The sequence below is a fragment of the Atractosteus spatula genome, chromosome 1 (genome assembly GCF_055471065.1).
Source record: "Atractosteus spatula isolate fAtrSpa1 chromosome 1, fAtrSpa1.hap1, whole genome shotgun sequence".
NCBI classification, from domain to species: Eukaryota; Metazoa; Chordata; class Actinopteri; order Semionotiformes; family Lepisosteidae; genus Atractosteus; species Atractosteus spatula.
The window spans coordinates 6,826,035-6,853,098 of NC_142706.1; the positions used below are offsets into that span (position 1 = coordinate 6,826,035).

The following is a 27,064-nucleotide window of genomic DNA, read 5'->3' on the forward strand; positions in this document are numbered from 1 at the left end:
GTCCTTTTAGGACGGACATTGATAACGAGGTGCGAGCGTCTCCCGCCCAGCTTTTTTGTTGTTGTTGTTGTAGTTTTACAGTAGAGCCACGTTGGGGACATTGGTTACTCCGGCAGAAGCCCTCAGGAGGCTCGCAGCAGCAGCAGCAGCAGCAGCGGCGGCGGCGGCGACGTAACGTTTTTTTGTGTACGGAACGGGGGAGCGGTTGCCGTTGGTAACGCCTCGGCCGCGGCTGCCCTGCGGCTCCTGCCTGCGTCTCCCTGCCGAAAACAAACAGGCGCTTCCTCCGCCCCGGACCCGAGTCCCCCCCCCCGCTGCCCTCCTGCGGCTCTCCACGTCCACGTCCACTCGTGTGCGTCCTTTCGCGGAGAGACGCGCCCGCCCTGACCGAGACGCTTTCGCGACCGAGCTGTTGTTGTTGTTTGTTTGTTTGTTTGTTTTTGTTTTTTTTTCTTTCATTAACGCTATGTACGGATAAGCTGTACAGTTTTCCGAAACAAAAAAAAAACACAGAGTGAAGATTGTCTGCATCTTGATGGAGTGAGTGCGCCCCGTCCACTGCAAGTAAGTCAAGTGCCTCACTCTGTGCAATCAATCTGGGCAATGAAGCAGAAAGCCCTCAAGAGCCGGTCTTTCGCTGATTTCAAGAGGTATTTAAAAAAATAGTCGCATGATTTCGCATAACCGTAAAAAAAAAAGAACGGTATACTTTTTTTTTCTAACCACACGATTGCCCTTCCTATTTTCAAGTGATTGTGGTTTTAAAGCTTTCTTAGGGTGGGGGGAAAAAAGTGCGTTGATTTTATCCTTAGACAGCTTTCCAAAACATTCATCAGATCAGTAGTAGTAGTTTGTAAGTTGTTGATAAAAGCTGTTTCCCACAGAACTCGGTAGAAAAAAAAAAGGTGGTTATGCTCATTTGAGCTCAACACAACAGAAGTTAGCATCACCTGTCTTAGCTGCGTGGCGAGAACACGAACCCCACTCGATCGGGACATGTCCACTCTTCCCCACGACAGCTGGTGTCGGGAGGCGAGATGGACAAGTATGAAAGTCTGGGGCTCGTCGGGGAAGGCAGCTACGGTATGGTGATGAAATGCAGAAACCGAGAGTCCGGGCGGATAGTTGCGGTGAAGAAGTTTCTGGAGAGTGACGATGACAAAACGGTGAAGAAAATTGCCATGAGAGAAATAAAAATGTTGAAGGTGAGTGTCTTTTAATTTTTTTGGGACGGTTTTGATTTTTGTGACGCCTCAGCAGGCAGATGGCTTTCACGTAAAGACGCATAAAACTTTCTGAAAATTGAACGCATCCTGCCTGGCATTGTGATCTAATTATTAATCCGATTTAGTTAATAAATGAAAATGTAGCACTTAATTTGCATTTTTAAGAATAGCTCATAAGAACTTAATAAAACGAGTTGATTTCGGCTTTTAAGAAATCTGATTCGTGACTCTTATCTTCCTAAGTTTTAAAGCACGTTTCAAAAAGACCCAATATAGTTTTTTTTTTCCTCTGTGCTTTACAGTACGCTTATAGCATGTAGGTTTTCTTTAATAAAGGTATGTTTGGCTGAGCTTGGATCAGACTGTTCTGGATTTAAAGGACGGTGATCAGGTGTCACCCAACTACACGCTCCACAGAAACGAATAATGATGCAGTAACGCAATGCCTTAATCAACTCATGCAAAGAACAGGTATCTATTATTCCTATGGGAGCAGGATGTAAGAGCTTTAAATGCTTCAAAGGGCAAATTGCTCTAAACGTGTGCCAACAGCTGTGTGTATAAAAATAAAAACTTTTTTTTGAGGCAATATAGAATTTCAGACTCGGAGGTCATTTACTATATGAGGTTTTAGAAGCAAGAGCATAAGCATAGAATTGGCACCAATAAATCGTTCAAGCATATAAGAGTTATGATAATTGTCAATATTTCTTCTTCTCAGTATTAACCAGGATTTTATACTATTGCGTGGGATTAGAGTAACTGATTTTTTTTATAAAGGTCTGAACCTTAATGGGGGTAGTAATGTTAGAGCTAAAGTTATCGTTTTTTTCCTTGTAGGATTTGAGATTCCAATGAAATAAAAGCAAGCACGTTACTGCTTTCATTGCTATTTGTCAACCACTAGATAAGAAATTTATTTGCAGAGTCAACAGACCAATGTCTGTATTTGACTTCAGGCCACATAATAATCTTGCCGAATGTGTTAGTCTACTTTTTAATATCCATTGCTTTCTAAAGAATTGTAGTGTCTTTAAAATAGTTTAACATATTTGCTGATAACTTAGGCCTGATAACCTATAATCCAGTATAAGGCCAAAGCTAAGTACAGTAGTTGAAGGCAGTAGTCTTTCCCTTTTGATAATGCTGTGGCCTGATTTTTTTTTCTCATGGCCGCAGTCAGCTGATCGTGGGGATGGTTGCAGAGGAAACTCGGCCAAGCAGTCTAGACCCAATTGATTTTCCTTTCATAGGCTCCAAGACAAAAGCCCATTAAGAGTGTACTTGGAGGCCAGAATCCTTGTGCAGCAGGGATCAAAACCAGTATCATCCTAGAGATCATGAAATAACTTTAATTTTAGCACAACACTCTGTTTAATTTGGCAGGTTCTAATACCATTTCTTTGATTGAAATACTGAAATTAATTGAATGTGTAAACAATTAAATGCTGCTCCTTTTTAAAGCTGAATGAGAGTTAGACTCCCTTTTTTTGCCCTTGTGTAAAACGAATGCATGTTCAGTACTGGTACTGTATACATCAAGGTTGAGCTACAGTACAGAACATGTTTGACCAGCAGTGCTCAGTGTTGATGAGAAATTGTACAAATCTAGTGGCTGGCTGGGGGTGTTAGACTTTTCCTGCCATCCATAACCATGTCTTTCCTGTGATTAGTATTTAATCTGCACCGTTTCCATTATTACTTTGGTGTGTTGGTGTGAATTGGCTTAACTGCACATCTTGTAAGAGACCAAGACTGTTTGTCATTCCTTGGGGTCAGTTTGGGTGTGCACTAAAATGTTATGCTGACGACCGCTGGGAATTGCAAAATGAGGAAACCGATTTGTAAATTTACATTTTAAAGAAATGAAAAACTTACAACTGAAAACAATGAAAGAAAATGTCTTAAAATCACTTTTCTTTTTAGGTATCAGGCCAAAGACAATTTGTGTTACCATTATTTTCACTTCCTGTCCCTTTTCATTTGGTATACACTTTCTGCCACAGATAGCTTCATAGGTGAAGAGCAGCTTGATGGGCACGTTACATGAACTCATGCATTTGGGCCAGGGAACTTTGTCACCCTTTGGTATGGGATAATCATTTATTCAATACAATAAGATAAAGTAAAAATAGAATAGAAACAAACAAGAGTAAAAACATATTCGGCATGGAGGAGAGAAAAACAAAAACTCCCATAGGAGTTTAAGCTCTGGGGATCCAAAGCTTCACAGTTTTCCCCCTCTCCAAGCAACAGCAGAGGGTTCAGCCAGTTTTAAGAAGGTATCCCTTGTCACAGAGTATATATCATGAAGTCGTCGGGGGCACCAGTAGAAACGCGGCTCTTCATAAGTTTGTGTGCAAGCCATGTGACGATGTCTTCTCGGCAACTTTGATCAGGATTTTTTTTAACATGTTTTACCTCCATAGGCAGAAAGCCCCTGCCCCCCCACAGTGGGTGAACAAGCCTAGACAGGTTCCAGAGCTGCAGTTAGACGGGCCTTCCCTATAATTTATTTTAGACTGGCAAAATTAACTCACAGGGCTGTTTTTTTTACCCCTGGGGTGTTTTTTTAACTCCTTTGTATTTTAGTAATGGGATATATTACTTCTGTTGTCTTATCACTTTCACAGTTTTGGCTGTAAAGGGTCAATGGGCTCAGGTATGTGCCTTTCATTATAAGCCTATGAGGTGTTAAATAATGAACAGTGTTGTTTAAAGGATAGACGTCCTTTTGCTTGATATTTTTGAAGTGTTTGTGTTAATTAATGACCTGCTGCTGAATACAGAAGCACCCATCTGGACACATTCAGGAAAACAAAATCTTGAGCTTAAAGTGTTTTTCACCAGTGTGAATATTAAACAAAATTTAAAAGTGGGTCCCGTCCTGTATGTGAAATGCTTTGGGATGAAAAGTGCTATATGAACACAAGAAATTATGGTTCCATTCAGACACTACCAGGTGAGTATGAGACGTGCTGTGAATGTGTTAAATCAGACTTCGTAGTAGGGGATGGAGAGGAAGAACTGAGTGTCACCAGCATGACGTGAGCAGGAGTGCTCATGGGAGGTAACAAGAACCCAAAGAGACCTTGCTTGTGTCGAGGGAGAAAAGAAGTGTCCAGGCACGAACACAAAAGAAACACTCTAAGGAACAGTGACGTGAAGTGATGCATTTTTGCCTTGCTTACCATGCTTTACATTTTGTGCTATGTACCCTGTATAATTTATTTGACAAAATTCTTTTTTTTTTTTACATAAGATCCACGACTTTAGAATGTTACACCTTTATAATCTGGGTACTCACATAGGTATTTCACAAACTGTTACCGTTGTAATATTTGTCAAATCAATAATTCTAATTATTATTGTTGTTTTACTGGCTAGTTTCCATTGCCAAGCTCTAGTCCGTCTACGTCTGTCTAGCTCATGTCTGTCACTCAACTGGCATCACTCCCGTCCCCCGTCTTTCACCTTGCGGGTGATGAGCCCACACAATGGCTCAAGTCACCATTTTCGGTTTAACCTGGCCAGGTTACATGGATGCTCTCTAGCTCTTCCACTCGTGAAGCCAGGAGATCCCAGTGTGCCTAAACCCGGCAAAGCTCTCTCAGGTTTTAGTTCAACCATCATGGGAGGGTAGTTCTTTTTCTGGCCCCTCACCTCAGACCAGTTTGCCAAGCACAAACTGCTTGGAGCACAAAACACCTGACAACATAGCTCGTAGGCTTCCTGGGGCACTCAAGCCCTTCCACCATGTCATGGCAGGGTCATGAATCAATGCGGATGCCGTACCAAATGGTGGTGGAGCAGGAGCTGAGTCTCCAAGCTCTCAGTTTTATGGTTGATCTGCGTCCCTTTCCTCACGAGTTTTGGGTGGTGACTTAAAGAATGAGATCACAAGTACAAGTGGCAGGACTGGGGTTTCTCCATAGCGCTGCTGGGCTTACTCTCCGTGACCAGCTGAGGAGCTCAGCAGTCCAGGAAGATCTTGGAGTCGAGTCACTGCTCCTCTGGATCGAGAGGAGCCAGTTGTGGAGGTTCCCCAGGTGCCTCCTAATGGAAGTGTACCACGTACGACTGACATACTGGGAAGACCCCCTCGGGGAGACCCAGGGCACACTGGAAGGATTATATTTCTCGGCTGGCCTGGGAACTGCTGGGAGTCCCCCAGGAGGAGCTGGAGACTGTTGCTGAGGAAAGGGAAGTCTGGTCTACTCTGATCAACCTGTTAATAATTCAGCCCTCATGAGGAGTTGACAGTTAGGAAATGATGATGACTGTTTTACTGTCTTTTTTGTTGTAACATTTTTCTAGAAATAAAGTAATGACAGAACCAGTGTTAATTTGTATGTGTATGATATCCTGTGTAAAGGACTATCATCCAGCTAGCTTGGGTGATTTATCAGCATCTGATATTATTTTGTGGATGTTGCTGAGATACACAGGTCCCTTATCAGGTATGTATATGTAGTGGCCTTTCAATAAAGAAATGGGATTATTTCATAATCTTTATGCACAGAAAACCTTAATATCCTGTTTAGCCAGTATACATTTTAGTGTTAGTGATTGGTGTTATATTCTCTCGTTTTACTACAGCAACTGAGGCATGAGAACCTGGTCAATCTTCTTGAGGTGTGCAAGAAGAAGAGAAGATGGTATCTTGTGTTTGAGTTTGTGGACCGCACTGTATTAGATGATTTAGAGCAGCATCCTAACGGATTGGACCACAGCAGAGTCAGAAAATACCTCTTCCAGATCCTGAAGGCCATCGCATTCTGCCACCACCATAATGTGAGCTGCAGTGCATTTGGCTACACTCTGTCTGAATACTTGATACACGTTTACTTTCATTCCAGATATTGGGAAAACCTTGAGAACTTTTGTGGTAGCTACCTGTAAAGTCCTCTAAGGCATAAAATAACCCTCATATACTATTTGCCTGTTGTTGACCTATGAATCTTACAATAGCTTTCCTTAGTTGAGAATTTTGCTAGCATTTTTTCCAGGAACGTTTTCTGAAAAGTGCATACAGTGTAAAAAAGCTGTTGAATCTAGTCCGACAATGCAATGAAAAAAATTGACATGGCAAATAAAATTGTTATTTACACTTGACCATTGTGGGGAGCGAGGCTTAAGAGCAGTACAGTCGCTCACTCGAATGCAGGTGGACCTCCACGATCTAGGTGTCTCAGGTTCGAGTGTGGGTCATGTCACTAGGCAACTTTGACCAACCTTGACCAGGATTCCCCAGATGGTGGCGCACCATTATTATGAGTGGCTGTTGATAAACCATTTTTGTCCCACCCATTTTCGAAGTGGTCTAAATTTTAAAAACATGAATACATGATTTAATGATGCATAGAATGTCCTCTGTGTCCAAAAGCACATTTTTGTGGTATAATTAATGCAGATCTACTAATCTATCCAGTTTTTGTTTCCAGTGAAAGAAAGAATAACAAATTCAGTGAAGTAGTGAGAAACAATCTAGTTACTTAGTTTACCATCTGTTGCAGGACATTGTGCCTTTCACACTGTCCTAATTAAAATTATGTGAGGAGTTCTGATGCCATTGGACCCATCTTCAGGTGTTGACTATGGCAGTAAGCATGATTGAACGCAATTTAGAAAAAATAATTATTATATGCCTTTCTTGTTGCAGATAATCCATCGGGATATAAAACCTGAGAACATTTTGGTATCTCAGTATGGAGTTGTCAAGCTGTGTGATTTTGGATTTGCGAGGACAATGGCAGCACCTGGTGAGGTCTACACAGACTATGTGGCCACACGTTGGTACAGGGCCCCTGAACTGCTTGTGGGAGACACTAAGTATGGCAAGTAAGTCAACAATGTTGTGATGAACGTGCACTGTATTTAAATCTGATACAGATCTCTGGCTGTATCACTAGGTGACTGTGACTGGCATTCACACAGTGATAGCTCACAATTGAGATACCACTGCCAGGGTAAGTATGAGAGCAGTAGGCCAGGACTCTTTGGACTTCTCTGACATCTTGTAGCATGGTTGGGGACCTTCATGTTTGCAGTGATGTCAGTGAGAGATGCGTTGTTTCTGCTGTCACGGGTCTTGCAGCTGGTCAAGTGACAAATGACTCTACAGTGGGTATGTTGTAGGAGCAAGTGTACTTATCTCTTAATAATAATGAATAACTTTTATTTATAAAACACCTTTACAAACCCACGGATGCTTCTTGTTTTAGGATTTTTGGTTTATATCAGCTCGACTTTTGATGCCGTTTGACAGTGTGAAAGCCTGGAAAATGACTGCATTTTCAATCATGTGTTGTCTAGTGTGTTCCTTCCCAAGTATGTTGAAGTCATGCGATTGATACTGCTTATTTTTCAGAGCTGTGGATGTGTGGGCAATTGGTTGCCTGTTTGTAGAGATGCTTACAGGGGATCCTCTTTTCCCAGGAGATTCTGATATTGATCAGCTGTATCATATTATGAGGTGCTTTGGTGAGTTAACTCAAGTCTTCTGTGCTTTTTCTGGATTTTTTTTTGTTTTTCCTGAAGGATTGAAAATAAAAGGTATCGCTTCAGACTTATGATCTTTTTGACTTAAGATATTCAAAATCAGGAAAGCTATAATGGTAAAAACTGCTGGGGGTAAATCGATAAGATTTGGCATTTATGTGCACTCTTGGAAAAACAGGGCTGTCAGTAGTATTTCTGGATATCCAAATGGTTTTAATATAAATGTTAAATGTAATGTTTCATGGAACAAAATTGGATCCTGGAAAAATGTTATAAATTACTAAAAGCTGTTTTTATCGGGATTGCTACAAAACAGCATCTGACGCAGTACTTTTTTCAAAGTAACTGACATACATTTAAGAGGACATTTAACATGTACAGCCTACTTCTTTTTTATTTTATTTTTTAGGTAATTTAACACCAAGACATCAAGAACTGTTCTACAAAAATCCCATTTTTGCTGGTGTGAGACTGCCTGAAATTAAAGAGAAGGAACCTGTTGAGAGACGATACCCAAAGCTTTCACCAACAGTCTTAGACCTAATAAAGGTCTGTAATACAATAAATACACTTGAGTTTTCTTACAAAATTGTATTCTACAATGATTTCAAATGATGATAAAGAGTTTTGATATACCTGCTTATATATACCTGCTTATTATCTTAGTACCAGATTTCACACTCACTGAAATCAATTAATAACATGCCTAACATTGGAACTCTTTTAAAATTTAGGATTAATAATAAAAAAAATTATCACACATTTTTTTGTGATCGCTGCAAGGACATCACTTAAATATGAAATAGATCTGATGAGTGACATTATGGTTTTCAGTCCTGTTACTGGTACTGTACATTTTCACAAGCCAAATGGAATACAGTAACATAATGCTTCTGGCAAATGGGAAACAAATCTGGAAGTAATAATAATTATAATTGCTTACACTTATATAGCGCTTTTCTGGACACTCCACTCAAAGCGCTTTACAGGTACTGGGGACTCCCCTCCACCACCACCAATGTGCAGCATCCACCTGGATGAAGTAGGTAAACTTCAGGGTTCTGTTCAAACAACCTTGTCATTTTAGGTTTTCTGTTCTGTGAATCTATTTCATAATCCTTTTTCCGGTAAATTAAAAATCTTAGAATGTCCTGTTGACCCACACATCTGGGTGGTGCTTAGGATCTTACCAAAGTGTGTTGAACCATTTGAATTCTGCCCCTGCAGAAGTGCTTGCAGATTGACCCAGATAAGAGGCTTTCCTGCAGTGACCTGCTTCAGCATGAGTACTTCACTAAAGATGGATTTACTGAAAGGTAAGAGAAACCTGCTGCTTTATCTGAAGGCCAGCATCGTGTTTTGTACATTCCTGTTGAACAGCAGAGTAGAAGAAAGGATTGATTGCAGCAGATGGCAATGTTGTACTATCATCTCTTATAGCAAAATTACAAAGCATTTCATGCCTGTCTGTCAGTTAAGCCTAAATTTTAAGTTTTTATTTTAGTATGTATTATGATTTCTTAAGAGTCTAAATATTTAAATGAGATATAAAACATCTTTAAAGTTTCATTGACCTCAATAGGAGTGTCTTTGAATTATGCTCTGTCATTTCACTTGTGCTCAAATTTCATCCTCATTTAAAACATCTAAAATATTAAATAACCTATAAAAAGTCAAATGTAATATACAAATGTAAGAGATTACTTGCATCAGTGAATGTTGCCTTAATGAATGTAAACTTGAGGTTTGGATGTAGTTGTCGTTCTCTATGAATATAAAGTTAAAAAATCTGTTAATTCAATTTAATTTTTTGTAAGTTATTTGGAAATGCCTAACATTGTTCTCTAAAAAATGACTTTACCAATAGAGAGTCATATAACTGATAGATATACACATGGTTCATTTGAAAGATTTACACTGGAGCTGAATTTGAAGATTGAGAAGCACCTAAAAGAAAACACTTCTTTGCCAAAAATGTCCAAAATGACAAAAAAGGAAAAAGAAGAAGATTCTCCAGTGGAAGAAAAGACACTAACACAATGGGTGAGTTTAACATTTCAGGTTTCTCATTAAAGCTTTACCATGCAAGAGGAAAGATCAGTGCACTTTCTCTAATCCCAGCTTCAAGACAGGTCACATCTTCAGACCCAAAGGAGAAAGTTAATGAAACTAGCAGCAGTTTATTCTGTAATGCAGGAATTTGAACAAATTAATCACCTACTTTGCATAGAATAAAACTAGTGTGGGACACACTGATGAACATTAACTTGGTTTTTGTTCAGTGATATCAAGTTAAACTGTTCGATAAAATTGGCATATTTCAGATTTCTCCAGGAAGATAAATTCTGTTGTAGTCCATGTGATTAAAAGCGTTCTGTGATTTGCATTGCCTTTTGAAGTTTTACAGTTGCTTCACAGTTATGCAAATATACCTTTGAAATAAAATACAAAGCTGGTCCAAAATATGTTTTGTTTCTGAAAATTATTCAAAGCTTATCTTTCCTATAATCCACTCACAAAAGGTTGAAAAATCAGGCCTGCTCAGTTACTGTATGTGTTAATCCATGTACCTCTCCTTTCTGTTCTCTCCCCTTTTTCAGAACTCTAATACAAACATAAAAGTCAAAGAAAGTAAACCTGACTTTAAAACTCCTAGGAGAACAGACTCAAGATCAGATACTGAAAAATCTGAGAGACATTGTACCAAAAATGGGAATGAGGCATTGGAGAAGGCTTCTGAGAGCCTGATAATCCACAGCAAAACTTTGCCACCATCTATGAAAGATTTAAACAGTAACCAAGATCATTCTAAAACTGGAGCAGCACCTGTGATACCTCCCATTACACAGAACTCCTCCTCCATCATTACCAACAGCATCAACCTGAGCACAGTGGCTGGGCCTGTAGCAGGGCCGCCCAGCTTCAGGTACAACTGTTTGCACAGTGACATGTAACATACTGTAACAGTTAGGAAAATGCAATGTACATAAGGCACAACCTGTTTCAATGGAAAGGACTCCCTGCTTTTAATAACTGCATAACGTTTTTTATGAAAGATAATTTTAGTGGTCAACTAAATCATTTCCATACCCTTTTCAAATAAAGAGAAGAAATGATTTCAGCAAATAATGTCTGCACAAATGACCATTGAAGAGACAGTAATATGGCTAATATTTGCCGCTCCTGAAAAATTAAGTGTACATTAAATAATATTTTCACGATTACAGTACAGGGAAGTATGCTGTGCTGCTGATATTGTATTTCCAAGCTGTGGATTATAAGAAAATATGAAAGATTACAAAGGAAACAGGGACATTTACTGTTTATTTTTTAATCATTCATGAAATGTATTCTCATTCATTTTCAATTTTTTTTTTTTGAAGGTCAAATGACAAGGTGAAGAAACATATAAACGTCTTCAATAAAAAATGCCAACAATCGTTGTCCAACCACGGCACTGGAAACCTGGCTGCACTGGTATTCTTCACTCAAGTACAAGAGTATACAGTATATGTAAAAGTCCGTGATAATGTAATAAACCAAGAACACTCAAACACGTTTAGACTGGTATCATCCCATACGGAAATGGCTCTATTCTCAGAATTTTTTAAACCACAAGTGCTGGCCACAAAGTAATTACTTATTAAGGGCAGGAAACAGGCAAAAGCAATAAATTATATCCCTCCTCAGTCCTCATTCCAGATTAATTAGCTATTGTTGATCTCAGGATTGGGCTTGTCTTTTTTTATTTGAAGAAATCAAAACATTCTGTTAGAAATTAAAGATTTCATATGTTCTTATTCCACAACTAAACTGCGAAACCTCATATTGAAATGGGTTTTAGAGGCTTGGTGCCACTTAGACGGATTTTTTTAATTTTCATTTTTTAGCAGGTATTGGCAAAAAAGCAAGAATAGTTTACCTACTGTAGCACTATGATGTCAGTCATAAGTATCAAACTGAAATTGTTCAGCCATTTGGTTATAATGCTTTTCAAAGTCTTTTTGCTACAGTTTCTTGAGAAATGTGAACATTACAAGCATCATTGTCATAACATGAAAATCTGGTGCTGAAGGTTATTTTCATATATGATATTTTCAGTTATTTAAATTGTTGCATTATGAAAAGGCTATGATAACTTCACGGATGAATTCAAACAACCTGAAAGGATTGTAAAGCAGAAGTGAAGAACTTCATTAATCCTAACTTATGTATTCAGTAGCGACTATAAGAATACAGCATTCTCGTTTAAGACATTGACCCAGTTGAAAATATTATACAGTTTAGATGTAATTGCAGGAAACTTTCTTCCTAACTGACAGTGTGTTTTGGCTCTTCACTGCTTCAGGTTCCCTCTGAAAGGAGCATCATTCACGAGCGCTCAGTTCAACCTGATCGCACAGGAAATGGGACCAAGAAAAAAGGAGATTTCTGCAAAGCTGACGTTCACCTCCCAGAGCTCAGGAATAGCCATTTTCCAGATTTAAAAGGAGGTGAAGGTACACGTCATACATTAAAGTATAAATATGACATACACATTCTAAGCATACATTTTGTAACATTATGTCAAACAAAAACTTCAATCTGTCATTTTTTATTTCTCCATATCAATTCTTGTTAAATGACAGCTAACGATCTCCTTTTCTTCTCATTTCACCAATGTACGTCTTTATTTGACTACTTTATCAATATAAATGCAGTATAATTTTGGAAAAAAGAGCCTGTGCCTTGCATTCACTACTGGAGTACACTTCAGGGCAGGCACCTTTATTCCACTGGTCAGTAATATTGATAGTTTTCAGTCGTTGACAAGGATCTCTGAGTAAATGACATAGGCTGCAGAACTGCGTTAGTTAAGAAAGTAAATGAATGCTTACGGCATTTTGATTGTTAAGAAAGGGGAATGCTTATGTCTCCCACAGGCAAACATTCCAAACACTTGAAGAAGGAACACAAGAAAGTCCCAGAGTGCCGCATTCCTTCTATAGCTGCCCTGGACCTCCATTCTAATGGGGCTTTGCAACAGGTATGATGCAGTATTTGAGGCCCACATGCAAAAGATGACATGATTACTGGGCACTGTTTCTCATGACACATCATAAAACCCCCAGCTAGGTATTTAACCAGACAGTCGAAGTTTTTTCTTACACCAGACGCAAATAGGTTAATGGTATTGATCAGGAGTGGAAGCTGGTGGTACTGCCTCTGAAATGAGCCACTACCATGTTATTGGTTGCAGGACAGTGATGGATTCAGTTACATGACTTTGTTATGCATTTTATATATGAAGCAATATTACTGGCAACATCAGGACCTGAAATTTAACTCCATGGTTGACTTTGAGTTAAATAAAAATATGTTGGTTGAGAGGAAAATTGAGAGGATTTTTAGGGGGGCAGCTATATTCATGACAGTCCTATCTTATATCAAAAAGTGAACAAATTTATTCTGTTGCTCTGGAGAATGTTTCTGCAGAGTTTGCCCTTGATTTTCTAATTATTCTGAACAATTTTTATTTTCCGTTTCCTGTCTTTCTCAGATTTCTGGAAATTCAATCCGTGAAGCCACAGAGGCCAATTTGCCTCATGTTGAGTTTTAACATCGGAGGGGGGTGTCGATTTCATGTGATCAACGGGTAGCACATACTGTACACCTGCAGTGTATGTCCCTATGCTGTATTTATTTTCAGGCAGCTTCAGTTTGACTTTTTAAAAATTGATCTGCTTCCCCAGTGTATTGCTTTCCATTCAAAGGCTAGTTTTGCTGCAATATTATGTTTGCGTGGAAAGGATTATTCAGAGCATAAAAAATAGAGAACCATACAAACTAAATCTTACCATATATAAGAGTTAAAAATGTGAATGTACCCAGACCTGTAGATAAAGTCAGTTTGAATTCGCCACCTTTTCCACTTGTGCTGTTTATTTTATTTCCATGTATGCTATTGTCTCAGCAGTGATCACTGGGGAGGAGTTGTATAAAAATGCAATATGTTCATTCTACTTTGCTCTTTATACAAATAAATGTAAAAATACAAATTTGGGTGTGCATTGTTTGATAAATCTCATCATTGACCGTTTTCTTTGAAGCATATGTCTAGTTTGTTAATAGAGTGGAGACAAAAAAAACTTTGAGGGCACAACATTAGTGCTTTCCTGCACTTGTCATAAAGTATGCATACTGTACTAGCAACCGACATTTTAATTTAAAACAGTGATTACAGTGGATGTTGTTACCACATTGCTACCATAACTCCAAATGCGATACTGTATGTCACAATACCGTATAACACTAACGGAACTACCTTTTTTATTGTATACTATACACATGTATTAGTAATTGTATATAAATAGTAATTAGAAACCAGCTTATTATATTTTAATTTAGATTTTTTTAATATTTTATACATAGTGGTTTTAAAAATGTATTTTAAAGCAAACATAAAAAAGGCAAGGTAGACATTTTGAGCAATGATTTGAATGACTTTGTTGCATACTGTGAGCTGCATTGTAGCTGATACAAGTCTGCACTATATTAAAGCCTGCCGTTCAACAGAAAGGCCCCTGATTTACTTAGTACAGATGCTTCATGCGCTAGTGTGTGATTTAGTGAAACGCAGATATTCTGAAGGGAGAGAAAGAAGGTTTATTTTTTCTTTTTTTTTCTGGAGTATTTTGGAAAATGCATCAAAAGAGCAATACGACCAGAGATCAAAACATACAGTAAAAGTGTTACATGGGTATTAATAAATCAACATGCTAGTTCAAGGATTAGAACTTTAATTATTTGCAAGTGGATTTATTTAAAGACACATTCATTATTAGCAACAAATTCATGTAATAATTTTAAATTATTAAAATAATAAAATAATTTTATATATAATTTGTTGAAACATTCAAAGAGTTCTAGTATTTTGCATTCCTAACACCAGTTTAAGAGCACTAGCAATTCTGAAATGAAGACATTCAAATAGTTTATGGCTTATAAAGAACTTTTATAGAAAAGAGGGAGAATCTATTAGATAATGGATCTATGATCTGTAGAAAACAAAGTCCGATTTAAATCTTACATTCATAGATGTTTACATTAAAACAATACGTGATGAAAGGGGGACTTTTGCCCCTAAAAAAATTAAATACTTGTTTTATTTCTGACAGGTTACACTTTGTGAAAGTTTTGTTTGAAAAGTGTGAATAAAGGTTTCACCTTAAAGACATTTTAATCTACGGATTATAATATTAGTGTGTAAATCTCAGTGAGAAGTGCTGCAGTCCAGTCGTTCTGTGTTGCTTGTTGCTTGTGAGGTGTGTTTTCAGGACTTGACAGTTTTCACTGCGGCCGGATTCGTCTCACCTCCACGTCCTGCCACGAGCTCTCTGATGGAGCGCGACAGCGAGAAGGACTTTTTGTCACTGACGACGCTACTGTCCTCCGGGTCAGCTTCCCTCTTTCTCCTTTTGCCCTCTTCGGATGACCCTGAGCCTAAAACCCTGCCCAGGCCGCGCACTAAACCTACGTTGCCCCCAAGACTGTTGCTGGAAAGAAATCTGCTCTGAAGGGCTAATTTATTGATGGGAACCAGCCGATTGGTGGGATAAAACTGGTTGGTGGCCCCCTGTGTGCCGGTGACTTGTTGGTTGGGGACTAGCCCAGTCCTGACACATGGTCTCCTTCCTGGGGAAAGCCCATTGAGGGGGGTCTGCGTTTTAGGAGCAAGAGGAACGACAGGAATCACTCTGTTTGATGGCACAACACCAGTGTTTGGAACAAATCGGCCAGCGGGAATCTTTGCACCTCCTGGAAGGATTCCTAATGTTAAAACCCTCCCAAATGTGGGAATAACTCCATTTGCAGGCACCAGCCTGTTGCTGGGATATACTCCTTGCAGGGGAACTAAGCCATTAGTAATGTCATACCGATACACTGCTGGTCTGCCATTAGCTGGATTATAAGGGAAAATCACATATCCGCCATATGGGGCCCGAGGCCTGTCTGTTACCTTGGGGGGCAAACGGTGGGCTGGCGGTGAAGCTCTTCCCGCTTTCGTTGACTGAACGGTTGTTGGTTTTGGTGTGGCTGGGGGGTCGACGGTAACAGGAATAACCTGACAGGGGCTTCCTGTGGAGTCTCCATCTATTACATTGGTGTCGTATCCATTCAGCCACGTGTCATAGCTGTCTGCGCGCTTCCGAAGTCCTGTGGGGAGATCAGCAAGAGAAGCTATCCACCAGAGAACTAGTGATACACAGACTGATACATATGTCAAGTGTGGGTGTGGTCGTCAATGTACTCCTTTATAGTTCCACAGGTTGTCCATGCTGTTTTGTGTTTGTGCTTTGGTAATACACAGCGCTGAAGGAGTTGCACACTTCTACCAGAGTGGCAGCACTTGAAAAACCCCGATACAATGTCTTATATGTATCTATATCTTGTTCAGTGCTGATATTACCGTGATCATCTAATACGGAATATGTGGTTTTAATTTCATAATAGTTGGACTGTAGATTCCAATAAGATAGCAGTTTCATAGGCAATTGTACAGTCTTCCAAATTTGACAGGTTACAGATGCGTATTAATTGACTAATTCTAACAGAATTGGTCTAGATCATCGATATAAATTAGGAAGAACACTGGTTAAGAAACGAGAAACAAGTTAGAAGCAAGAATAGGTCATTTAGGTCATTTTGTTTTTCAAAATTTAAAACATCTGCGCACACAGTTTTTATTTTTAGACAATCTGTCACAAACAGCATCTTAGAGGAAAAGAATTTGCATCAGTGAGGACTAACAAGTACTCACTGTGTCGGCACTTCCTCTGTGCCTTTGCCTGCTCTTCACCATTCAGCACAATGCCAGGGTGCCCAATGCTATTGTGTTCCTGATCTGCGATGGACGTCTTATTTGTACCTGTGAAGAGCAACAGCAGTCACTGAGGACATTGTGCTAGCTTATTGCACAGTAAGTTACACACCATAGAGCCACTCTCCTCACATCTGACCATCTTGTATCACTTCTTTAAACAGCCTGAGAAAGCAGGATTTAATACATAGTTATAAGTGTGGTGGATGACAGAAAATGATATCATCTATAGTTTAACAATTAGTTATTGCAAAATGGATTTCTAGCAGTGATACACCCCGGAAAACATAATAATTAGTAGAATTACTGGAAGTAATGAATGCTCATTAACCAGGTCTGTAGAAAAAGAGCAACAAGCTTTTTTCTGTTTAGTTCATTAAGCACAAGATGCCAGTTAGTTTTCTACATATCCGTGAATTGTTTTAAATAAAAGACATCTGATTCGAATCTGTCCTGCATATCCCTATGAAGGTGGAATCTGGCAATACCAGAAATGTCCCCAGCTGATACAAATTCACTAAATCCTAGTGGCCCTGTGACATTCTTGAGACTGTAGCTTATCACAGTCATGCACTGGTACATTATTTCCAAAGAATGACATGAGGAAACTGGAGCACATCCTTCACACTAGTCAGACACCTAAACAGATTTATATCCGATCACAAAGGCAAATCGAACTGCTCTGTATCAAGATTATCCAGTAGCTGCTAAGAACTGACCATTAAAACCTTTATTCACTGATTGAAAGACCTATTAGACATTAAAAATGTCTAAAAATGATGCACTTGTCTAAAGCATAAGCAAATCAGTTTTCCTAGGCTGTGAATAACAAACTCTGAATAGAAGTGAAAGAGAAATAGCCACTTTGAACTACTTATGTCTACCAATGCTGTACATGCTTTTGAAAAAAGTAGATATTTATGAGGGAAGCTTCTACTTTTACTTTTGAAACATGACATAGAACATCTACTCAAGCTTGAGACATGAAAATAAAAGATCTCTGATAAACAGCACCTTTGGAATCTCACTATGGAATTAAATCTTTTGTATGAAATCTTTAAATTAAGCAACCCAAAAATCACTAACGCTTTTTAAAGACGGAAATACATTTACTCAAGAGCATTTTTAATTTCACTTGCCTGCAGACGGAGCAGCAAAAGACGAGTGTAAAAGAAAGAGCATGAAGAGAACAACATCTGCTCGCTGGACATCCATCATTACTGCAGTAATATGTCAGGTGAGCCTGGCTGGGGCTGTTTTAAAAGGGGTGTGGATGAGGTGTACCTACCACCCCATAATTAGTTTTCGCCTGCTTCTGTAAAGGGATGCACAATGTGTTTTATCCAAACTCTTTGTTGTTCCAGACATTTGACTGCGTTCCAACACTTAGTAATGAGTGATCACAGAATTTCACGGATGTCTGAAGAGAACGGCTTGGATTTGTTAAATATAGAAGCGCAGAGCAGGAGGTGCTGTGTGCTGTTTGATTCGTCTGCCTCTTCCGCAGAGCGCGTTAAAATAATTGCAGGACATGGAACGTGTAAAGCACAACTCTTTTGATCGTTACAAGTACCTGACAGAAAGGTTTAGCATCCTTATATCAATATTCCCACATGTTGTTTCCTTTATTGTAAAAATAAGAATGCTGATTTACAGTAATAAGCATTTGAAGAAGAACATTCTATTCACAAAATAAATTAATTATTTATTAATAATAACTTATTAATTGTAAGTCATGAACTGAAACCAAATGTGAATTGAAACATCTCTCATGAAACCTGTCTAAACTTGATATTGGCAGTAGACCAGACTGAGCCACACAGGTTGGGTTTACAGTAAGAAATTACACTATTTATTTTGTGACAGACATGTATGACACATAAAAGCAATAGTATATAATATTTCCCCATGGCTATGTTTCCAGACTGCCGAATTGACTCAAAACACCTGCAGACTACTAATTGGCTTAGTTTGTTGTGAGCTTTGACATAATTAAAGTCTTACTATGCACCCATAGAGACCCATAGAGAAGGGTTCCTGAGCGGCTCAAGGAGTGAATATGATCAGCGGTATTGTCCAGACATGGTCTGGGCAGTATCATTAGTCCACCATGACTGGGATTTCGGAAGTGCAGGCTCTCTGGCGCTCTTAGTAGCCAAATGGATTCGGACAGATTGAATAGACCAGGACAAAGGAAATTCATGGGGCATGCCAGGGAGGAACTGGTATTGTCAGTGAGAAATAAATAAATCTTTCATTTGGTCCTTACTCTCCTGTAAAGCGCTGTGGAGTCTTCATCATGTGAGATGGTCGACAGTGAGACAGTGAGCGTCCCCAGTCCTGAGCTTCCCTTCCCCTGAGTGCGAGGATCACAGTGATGAACAGTGTTAATCAATGATTGCCAATTCTACATGGGGAAGGTATGAATGAAAACATCTATTGTGATTCCACTTTTAGTTTCAGAATGAGCAGGGTTTGTTAACTTCTGGAAACGCTAGTATCTTGAGTTCTCACTTACTTTGAGAATTTGTGTGCCAAACAAAGGCTGTTTTCAACTCACAAGCCTATCCAAAGGGCTTTTAAGTCACATGCATAACTGAAAAACGCAAAATCAAAGGATAAGTACTATTTATGTTGAGAGATAAAGAAGACCAAAACCAACCAGTGAGGGTAAATGTTCAATAAACATAAAGTGGTTAGTTCTTCCTGAATTTGCTGCTGTATCAGATAGCAGGGAAGCTCTAGGCATTAATACAGTAGCAGTCAGCATCATGTCTTTTAAAATAATATATTCCTTCCAGTATGTGCAGAGCGTACCCTTCCAGAGTGAGTCATGGCCTGTTTTGAAAATGGATACTATTCAGTCAGCTTCTTGATTGTAGGTTATTTATCAAACAAACTCACAGGTGACATCACATTCCTGCAACTACTTTGTCTCACCTTGTGTTTGTGTTTTACATAGGTGTTACCAGGCGATTGAGAGCACCGGTGTCTGCCTTCACAGCTAACTGTCTACTGTTTGGTAATATATCCTTCTGCCATCATCACATTTTCTGTAATGAAGCTACAATGGAGCAGACTCGCAGTTTATTTTTTTCATGAATTTGTCTCTTGGAATAAAAAAAGTTGATCTCATATCTGTCTATGTTTCATTTGGGAAAAAAAAAGAAGGGTAGGCTCGGTCTGATTACAAAGTTAGCTCCTTATAATGATTGTCTCCAGTATAAAGTCTGGACATAACATAAATCTTTTATGTTCATTCTTCTTTGTGAACTTATTATTAAAACAAAATACCACAGATTATATTCCAGGCTGAACTCCACCCTGGGTTTGCACATTCTGGTTTACCTTAATTCAACTGGTGATGCAATTTCTCACTTGTATGTCTGATCCGCTGTGCAGTGGGGCTGCATGTCATCAAAGGGGGATGAAATTGATCCCCTTCTGTATAAAAAGTGCTTTGTTAATTTACAGTGAAATCACCCCAAATATGCAAGGAATTATTATTATGATTTATTATTTATTATTATGATTATTATTATGATGTTGACTATGCTATGTCATAAATAGAACCACACTGCACATTACTGTGCTGGTTAATCACTCATTCAAGCCTCTCTAGAAGACTGTCCCAAGTTAAATGTAGGCATTGCTCTATAGCTACACTCTGTTACATTGCATAGAATGAATGTAGGCAAGGTTGCAAACCAAAGGAGGCCGGTCAGTCCATCCAAGGCTGGGCTGGATCCGAGGGTCAGGGTATTGATTTCAACAGCAAGGCTGGGTAGCTTGTTCCATACCTCCCCCACCCTCAGTGTAAAGATATGCCTCCTGTTCTCAGTTTTAAATGCACTTCCATGTCATTTCCACCTGTGTCCTCTGGCTTGTGTTTTGCTGTACTGTAGATCCCAAAGACATCCACTAGGTTAACTTTTGTCAGTGCCCTTGAAGATGCAGTATAAGAGGTAGCTCGACATGGGGGCTCCCTGGAGGGAGGGCTGTACAGGTGCATCTGTCCCAGGTTAGCCCATTAGATAGACAGAGGGTTGGGATAAAACTGCTGGAGTTTGCTAGTGAGTAAAGCATATAGTCACATAAAAATACCTCAGCTTCTACCGATAGCTCATTTGAATGATTCCTACTGAGCACCTAAAGAAATTAAAGCCATCCTTCAAATGTAAAACTTGAATTGTATCAGCTGGAGAACAGTACAATAATAAAAGAACACTTTTGAGTGGAATTGGAAAGGAAAACATTGAGCCCAATGAAAGGGTTGTTCTTTGTATTTATCTGTTTGCTCTGTTTTTTTTATTAAGGAATCCATCGCACTAGTGTTGAAGAGAAAACAAAAGAGTGCCAACATTGTCCTTTTGCTGTCATGCTGTCTTGAATACTGGCATTTTGCACTTCCATTTGGCCTCAGCATGAGCTGGCGATGTCTGTTCTTGGTGCATCTCAGAGCCTGTGGTAAAACTCTCCAGCTACACCACTGGAAATGAGATGTATGGATAAATAATTAAGGAATTATTTCTGCTGAAACCACTGTAACGAGTAACTAATAAAATTATTGTCAACCACAACAATAATGTATTAATCATTTGATTAAAAAAATATGACACTGATGCATCTGTAAGTTCCAGGCACAATATGACTCATATTGAAAGGTAGATGATGCTGGCTCTAAAACTATATTAAAATAACAGCTATGGCAACTAGTTCTGTTATTCATTGTGAATTATTCCCCTGCAAGGCCGGGCTGGGAATCCTGATTAATTTTTCCGAACAATCCACACATTAGGTATTTTTGATTGACCAACACATCATATTCACTCATCACGCATGTTAATAGTTGTGCCTTAGAGCTCCAGGTTTCTTAATTCAGTTCAGTGGCCTGTGTGTGTGGAGTTCACATGATCCTCCTTGTGTTTGCCTGATGTTTCTCCAGGTACTCTGGTTACATCTAATTGTTCCTTCCAGGATGTGAAGAAGAAGGCTTATTCTTCTTCTGTGCTTTTAGGAGCCGTTCTGGTACCTCTCTTCAAAACCGAATATGGGTTACAGTGACTTGCTGTATGTCCGAAATGAACAGTTAATAAAAACATACAAAAATGAAAAGGTCACTTCATTATTTATGAAGGACAGATATGATTATGTGCACCTGAAACAAAAAAATGAAAGGGAGGTTACAATTACTAAAAGAAAGACTTTAGTGTAAAGACTGAACACTGAACTGCTGTTACCATAACACTTCTTAAATCTAAACCTTTGCTTTCGCAGTTACTACCTCCAGACTTCTGTCTGTTTCAGCCATTCACACTGCTCTAATTTTTATTTCATACCAGGAACATTTTATTCTTTGGGTCCAAGCCAGTCCTGCCAACATTCTGAATCCATATTAAAGTAAAAACACAGTGGAAAAACAATTAAACTGTGTACAAGATACAAGTGATAGGTTTATTCCATGCTGAAAAGAGAAGAGAGAAAACACAACGTTTTGGCTGTGAAGCCTTCTTCAGGTGTCTGAAGAACCTGAACCTTGTTCCTTTGCAGACTAGGCACGCTGCCGCAGCTACCCTCCTGTGTAGAAGATATCCTTCTTAAATGAAAACAGATCCTTGCTTTTATAACTTTTAGGTTGACATCACTGCCCCAATCACTGAGTTCGAAAGAATGGTTTCTAGAATTTATTTGCAAGAAAAGCAAATGTCTACTGAGCTCGGGAAACTCCTCGTAACGCAAAACAAAACACAACAACCATGGTCACAATGTAAATTACAAAAACGTTTTCTTACATAACCATCATGGTAATAAAGTGAGATGTATAGTCAAATCTGTAACACCTTATCATAGTTATGTTTTTAACATGCCTTCTAAGGTGAAAGTATTAAATATGCGAGATACTTTGTTCTATCAAAACCATTGGGATCACAGATTGTTTTTTAGGACTTCGCTGACAGCTATCTCCCACGTACTGCAGGGAGAAGCAAGAGGACCTGCTGACACACTTCGCAGATATGCGCCCACCCAGCAGAGCTCTTGTCATTCATCCTCTGACACACTGCCAGCTCCACAGAGCTTTACAAGAAAATTAACACCAATGAAGCGATGCAATTCTGACCGAATCTCTGCTTTTATTTCCACTTATTATTAACATAAGGCCTTGCCCTTTAAGTTCTCTGTACTTTGATATTTGGGTAGAAAATTTACTGGTACTGGTGATTCAGATTCATTATTTTGCATCCTCACTGATAATGTAGCTAGTCCTGTACAGTCTCTCTATATCTCCACTATTACAGTTAATGAATTTACAGGGGACGACAATCGTAGCCCATGCAATACACGTAAATACACTTCCGTTCTTCTTTAGTGGCTTCTGTCAAGAGATTGCTAAGGAACCTTTATTGCTGGTTTTTACATTTTTTGTCTCCTGTCCCAAGAGTTTGTGCAGGAAGGCGAATGGGATAGATACGTCGAAAGAAAGGGGCTTTGACAACTGTTCCCTGGGGCAATGCCTGATAGGAGCTTGGGTTTGGTTGTCTGTTTGCTCGATCCTGCGCATAGGATCCTGTCAGGGATCCAGCTCCATGAGTACCAGCTGCTGATCCTCCATTGTGCATCCAAACTACTGAGGGTTGATTTGGTCTTGTCAGGAATCCTGATCCACCTGACGGTGAACCACTAGCTGGAATCTGAACCATCACTGGCTGTCTGGGTTTAGATGGTGAGTTGGAGCTGGATGGCGAGCTGGATCCAGAAGAGCAGGTTTTAGTGCCACCTTTTGACGCCTGATTTTCAGCTCTTGATTGAGACCTACTAGCTATTGGTACCTGAATCACTAAAGGCAGGTTAGGTCTTGTCTGGGATCCTCTTCCTGAATGGAACACTGAACCAGTGGAGGGTAGCTGCAGTACCACTGGCTTACCTGAACCTACATTTGGAGAGTACTGTACTGAACCACCGCCGGGTAGCTGCAATACCGCTGGTGGATTTGGTCTGATTGGAGGCTTGTTTTGGGTGGGTTTTAATACTGTACCTGTACCATGAGGCTCGATATTTGCATTTTGTGGCGGAAGATTAGGAGGTTTACCAACAACTACAACAGGATTAGTATAAACACCCTTCTTGCTACCAGGTAAAGCACCATAGGAGCTCCAGTTTATCCAAGAAGGATACTTTCCTGGATCAATACGAACTGCTGTGGGTACTTCTTCCCCAGGTATTGGTGCAAGAGGAGAACTCTGAGAACTTTCTTCTGTTTTTGGAAGACTGGCTGCAGAATAGATCTTTTTAGAAGCAAGATCTACAATAATTGGATACATATAATAGCCACGCCCAGAAGGGGGAGCTTGGGTGGGAGGTCTGCGAGGTGCAGGAGGTGTGCGAGGTGTGCGAGGTGTGGGAGGTGTAGGAGGTGTGCGAGGTGTGGGAGGTGTAGGAGGAGTGCGAGGTGTGGGAGGTGTCGGAGGTGTGGGAGAAGGTTTTGGTTTTTCTGTAGCCTTGGCTGTGGTTGTCGCAGCAGTAGTTGGAGCAGCAGTGGTGGTGATGGGAATGCTCTTTGTGGTCTTGGCCTCTGCCTCAGTTTTATCCTGGTCTGTCATAGACGGTGCCTCGGTAGTTGGAGATGAGGTTGTGATTTCATAAACCTGGCAGGAAATTATTTGATCATCGTCTTCTGGAGGCAGCTCAAAGCCCTCTATATAAGAGTACTGATACTCGGAACGTTTCTGCAGCCCTGCAAGATAAGCACGATCAGATTTTTTTGCCACATCTGTAATTATAATAGCAAAGTAAGAAGGATTACTTTTAGAGAAACATATCTTTAGCTGTATCTGGACCTTGAAACTCTATGACGAGTCTCCAGTCTGTACCTTTGAGAGCCCCAATACAGTAAGTCTTAGAGGTCACCCCAAACCACCTATAGCTAATAGTTGAGAACACTTGAAAGTTACTAATCAATTAAGTGATTAATTTGTCCAACTGAGAGAACTTTGTCAAATTAAGAGAACTCTAGCCTTTGGGAAATGAAGGGTTTTCTACTGTACATGATATCTAAACTGCTCAGTGTAATGAATCACTTGCTTAATAGTTCAAATTAAATTGTCCTATGTCTTTTGAAATTTTGAATTAGCATTTTAAAGGTTACATGCTAAACCTCCAGGATTTTGGGTTGTCCAGAACTAGGGTTGGAAACCCATTTTGAATAAAAAATTGCCACTGTAATTTGAATTACAAATTAACTGTGCTGTTCAGCATCGGAGATTTCCATCTGCTTATTTAATATAGTAATATATTGTTATTAATATTTTAGGAAATTAAAGGGAGACTGCAACATTGACCAGTTAAACAATCATGATTCATTTTCTAAATCCTGAAATTTATGAGAGACTTATTTAGTGCTTTCCAATGATGTGCCATTTTGTTGAATAACAAGTGATGTATACTGTACATATGCTTTCAAAGTAAACATTTTTAATCAAAACATTATTGTGCAATATGATCACTTTTGTGGGTGAAGAAACTTGCGAAGAAAAACAAAAAACTAAAACATAAGGATTGCATAAACATTCACTCCCTTGAGTCAATTCGTGTTAGAAGCAACTTAGCAGAAAGTCTTAAAATATCTCTCAACATACCGTACTATTTTTTAGCTCCACACAATTCTGCCAAAATGGCAAACATGTAAAATGATCAAGCTAGTGGTAGTTTAGCCTCTTGTCATCTGTGGTCATAAAAGCACCCTTTGAACAATATATTAGATTCAGTACATTTCTGTAGAAACATGAGCCCAAAAATGTAATTACATAATATATATATATATTTAGGCGACTCACAGAAACCACAAAGTGATGCACACACAAGCACCAACCACCACAGGTAGTAACACCCATCGAACAGATTCAGCATGATACTTCATTTCTTCTTGTATCTTGGTCTACTACCATCTCGTGAGATTTAACCCTTGCTAAAAAGAGTGAAATTTTAAAGACAAATTCTTCTTATACTCACGGCGTAAGCGCTTTCTGCAGATTTTGATAGTCTTTCCTATAAAATGCACAAGAACTGATATTAGGAAAAAGCAGGATAAAAATGTTCAAATTATTAATATAACTAGATTGAAAGAATATTATTATCATTAGTAGTCCTAGCATTAACATTACTTCTAACAATAATAAAAACATAATATTCACACTCAAGTGTTAACAGGTTTTCTTTCACTTGAATAAACTGCGTGTTTTCTGCTCACTATAAACTACTTTTATCACTACTTACTGTATATGAGTTAATTGCATGAACAGAGTAACACAAGATATAGAATGCAAATCATGAAAAAAACTTTTTTTTTTTTAAATGACAACTTCTTGTCCTGTAACTAAAGACAAAAACTTGATATTGGGTCAGACTTTTTCAGTGGGGTTTTTCAACTCAGTTTGATTCCTCCCCACCCTATTAAATTTAACATAACATAAAAACTATTATAAATAAAATGACAGTTTTAGGTGGAAGACTACAAGTGTTTCTGAGTGAAAAAGCAGAATTGTACTGTACCTTCTGGGGCAGCAGGAAGCAGGGTAAAAATAGCCACGAAGGACAGAACTCGCAGAACGGCGTTGAAATCCATCATTAACTGATGTGAAGACCCGAGAGCGAATTCGCTTTTAAAAGATGATTAACGTGAATCACACCCCTTCCCAGTGCCAGCATTTGTTCATCTGAACACATTGGGGTTTTTTAGAACTCAAGAATGTGCCACCTCCACTCTTTCTTTCATCATGGCCTTCGGGGGGAAAACTAGGGCATGCAAACAAATGAAGTTAATTAAATCGAAGATCTTTCTTTTTCAATGTGTGCATTAAGCTTCCAGGTTAGTGTTAACCTCAAGGTGCTGTGCTCAGTGACTGAAGTGCAGAAAGGGTGGGTTACCATGATCATTCATCAAAATACTAGTGTTCTGTGAGCCATTGTTAGTTTCAGCTGCTGTAATGATTAATTCAACCAAACCTTCAAAAGCAAAAGGGAAAGGTAAACGTTGTCATGCCCCCTGACAACTGTAAAGATAATTGAATTCACACATTTTTCAAATACTATCAGAAAACACCTATTTTACAAAGTTATTGCTGTTTATTAACTAAGGTTAAATACTTCATAACAAAATTCAATTAATTTGAAGTCCTAAGAAAGTTGACTTGCACTCTCCTTATGCTGTATATTCTAGGGTCAGCACTGTAGCTACTACTGACAGAGCAGGTTAATGATTTCAGACCTTTTCCTTTTCAAGGACTGGACTGTTCAGTGTAGTCTATCAACCTACTGCACCAACATGTAAGAGAGATCACTTTATTAGCCATATACAATTTCTTGCATTAGGAGTTTGTCTTTTCACATACCCCAGCTTGCTCTCACAGCTTGCAGCTTGCTCGAGACACACAGGCACACAGACGGGGAGAGAGAAGCTGGGGGTCAGAGCACAGGGTCAGCC

The 27,064-nt window shown here is 39.1% G+C and overlaps 2 protein-coding genes across 2 annotated transcripts; one reads left to right on the forward strand and one right to left on the reverse strand.

Annotated features, from left to right (window-relative positions):
* Positions 1–312: 312 nt before the first annotated feature.
* Positions 313–13,396, forward strand: LOC148840537 (cyclin-dependent kinase-like 2). The gene is made up of 13 exons (XM_088911856.1): positions 313–564; positions 1,020–1,205; positions 5,826–6,020; positions 6,889–7,067; positions 7,597–7,709; positions 8,137–8,276; positions 8,955–9,043; positions 9,638–9,770; positions 10,328–10,653; positions 11,111–11,204; positions 12,076–12,226; positions 12,650–12,753; positions 13,267–13,396. The coding sequence occupies exons 2-13, from the start codon at positions 1,038–1,040 to the stop codon at positions 13,324–13,326; spliced, it is 1,752 nt and encodes a 583-aa protein (XP_088767982.1). The 5' UTR covers positions 313–564; positions 1,020–1,037; the 3' UTR covers positions 13,327–13,396.
* A 975-nt stretch (positions 13,397–14,371) lies between these two features.
* Positions 14,372–26,206, reverse strand: LOC148840538 (uncharacterized). The gene is made up of 4 exons (XM_088927410.1): positions 26,134–26,206; positions 23,621–24,319; positions 16,528–16,635; positions 14,372–15,923 (listed from the first exon to the last, which is right to left on the reverse strand). Exons 1-4 carry the CDS (start codon positions 26,204–26,206, stop codon positions 15,040–15,042), a joined length of 1,764 nt encoding a protein of 587 aa, XP_088783536.1. The 3' UTR covers positions 14,372–15,039.
* Positions 26,207–27,064: the final 858 nt, after the last annotated feature.

What these genes read in the sequence shown, in the direction of transcription:
- LOC148840537 (XM_088911856.1), top strand. Translation starts at nt 1,038, where the DNA reads ATGGACAAGTATGAAAGTCTGGGGCTCGTCGGGGAAGGCAGCTACGGT. An exon ending in CATTCTGCCACCACCATAAT is followed by an intron (nt 6,021 to 6,888) that starts GTGAGCTGCAGT and finishes TTCTTGTTGCAG; the next exon opens with ATAATCCATCGGGATATAAA. An exon ending in CTAATGGGGCTTTGCAACAG is followed by an intron (nt 12,754 to 13,266) that starts GTATGATGCAGT and finishes TGTCTTTCTCAG; the next exon opens with ATTTCTGGAAATTCAATCCG.
- LOC148840538 (XM_088927410.1), bottom strand. Translation starts at nt 26,206, where the DNA reads ATGGATTTCAACGCCGTTCTGCGAGTTCTGTCCTTCGTGGCTATTTTT. An exon ending in GCTTCCTGCTGCCCCAGAAG is followed by an intron (nt 24,320 to 26,133) that starts GTACAGTACAAT and finishes CTTATCTTGCAG; the next exon opens with GGCTGCAGAAACGTTCCGAG. An exon ending in ACAGAGGAAGTGCCGACACA is followed by an intron (nt 15,924 to 16,527) that starts GTGAGTACTTGT and finishes ATCTCCCCACAG; the next exon opens with GACTTCGGAAGCGCGCAGAC.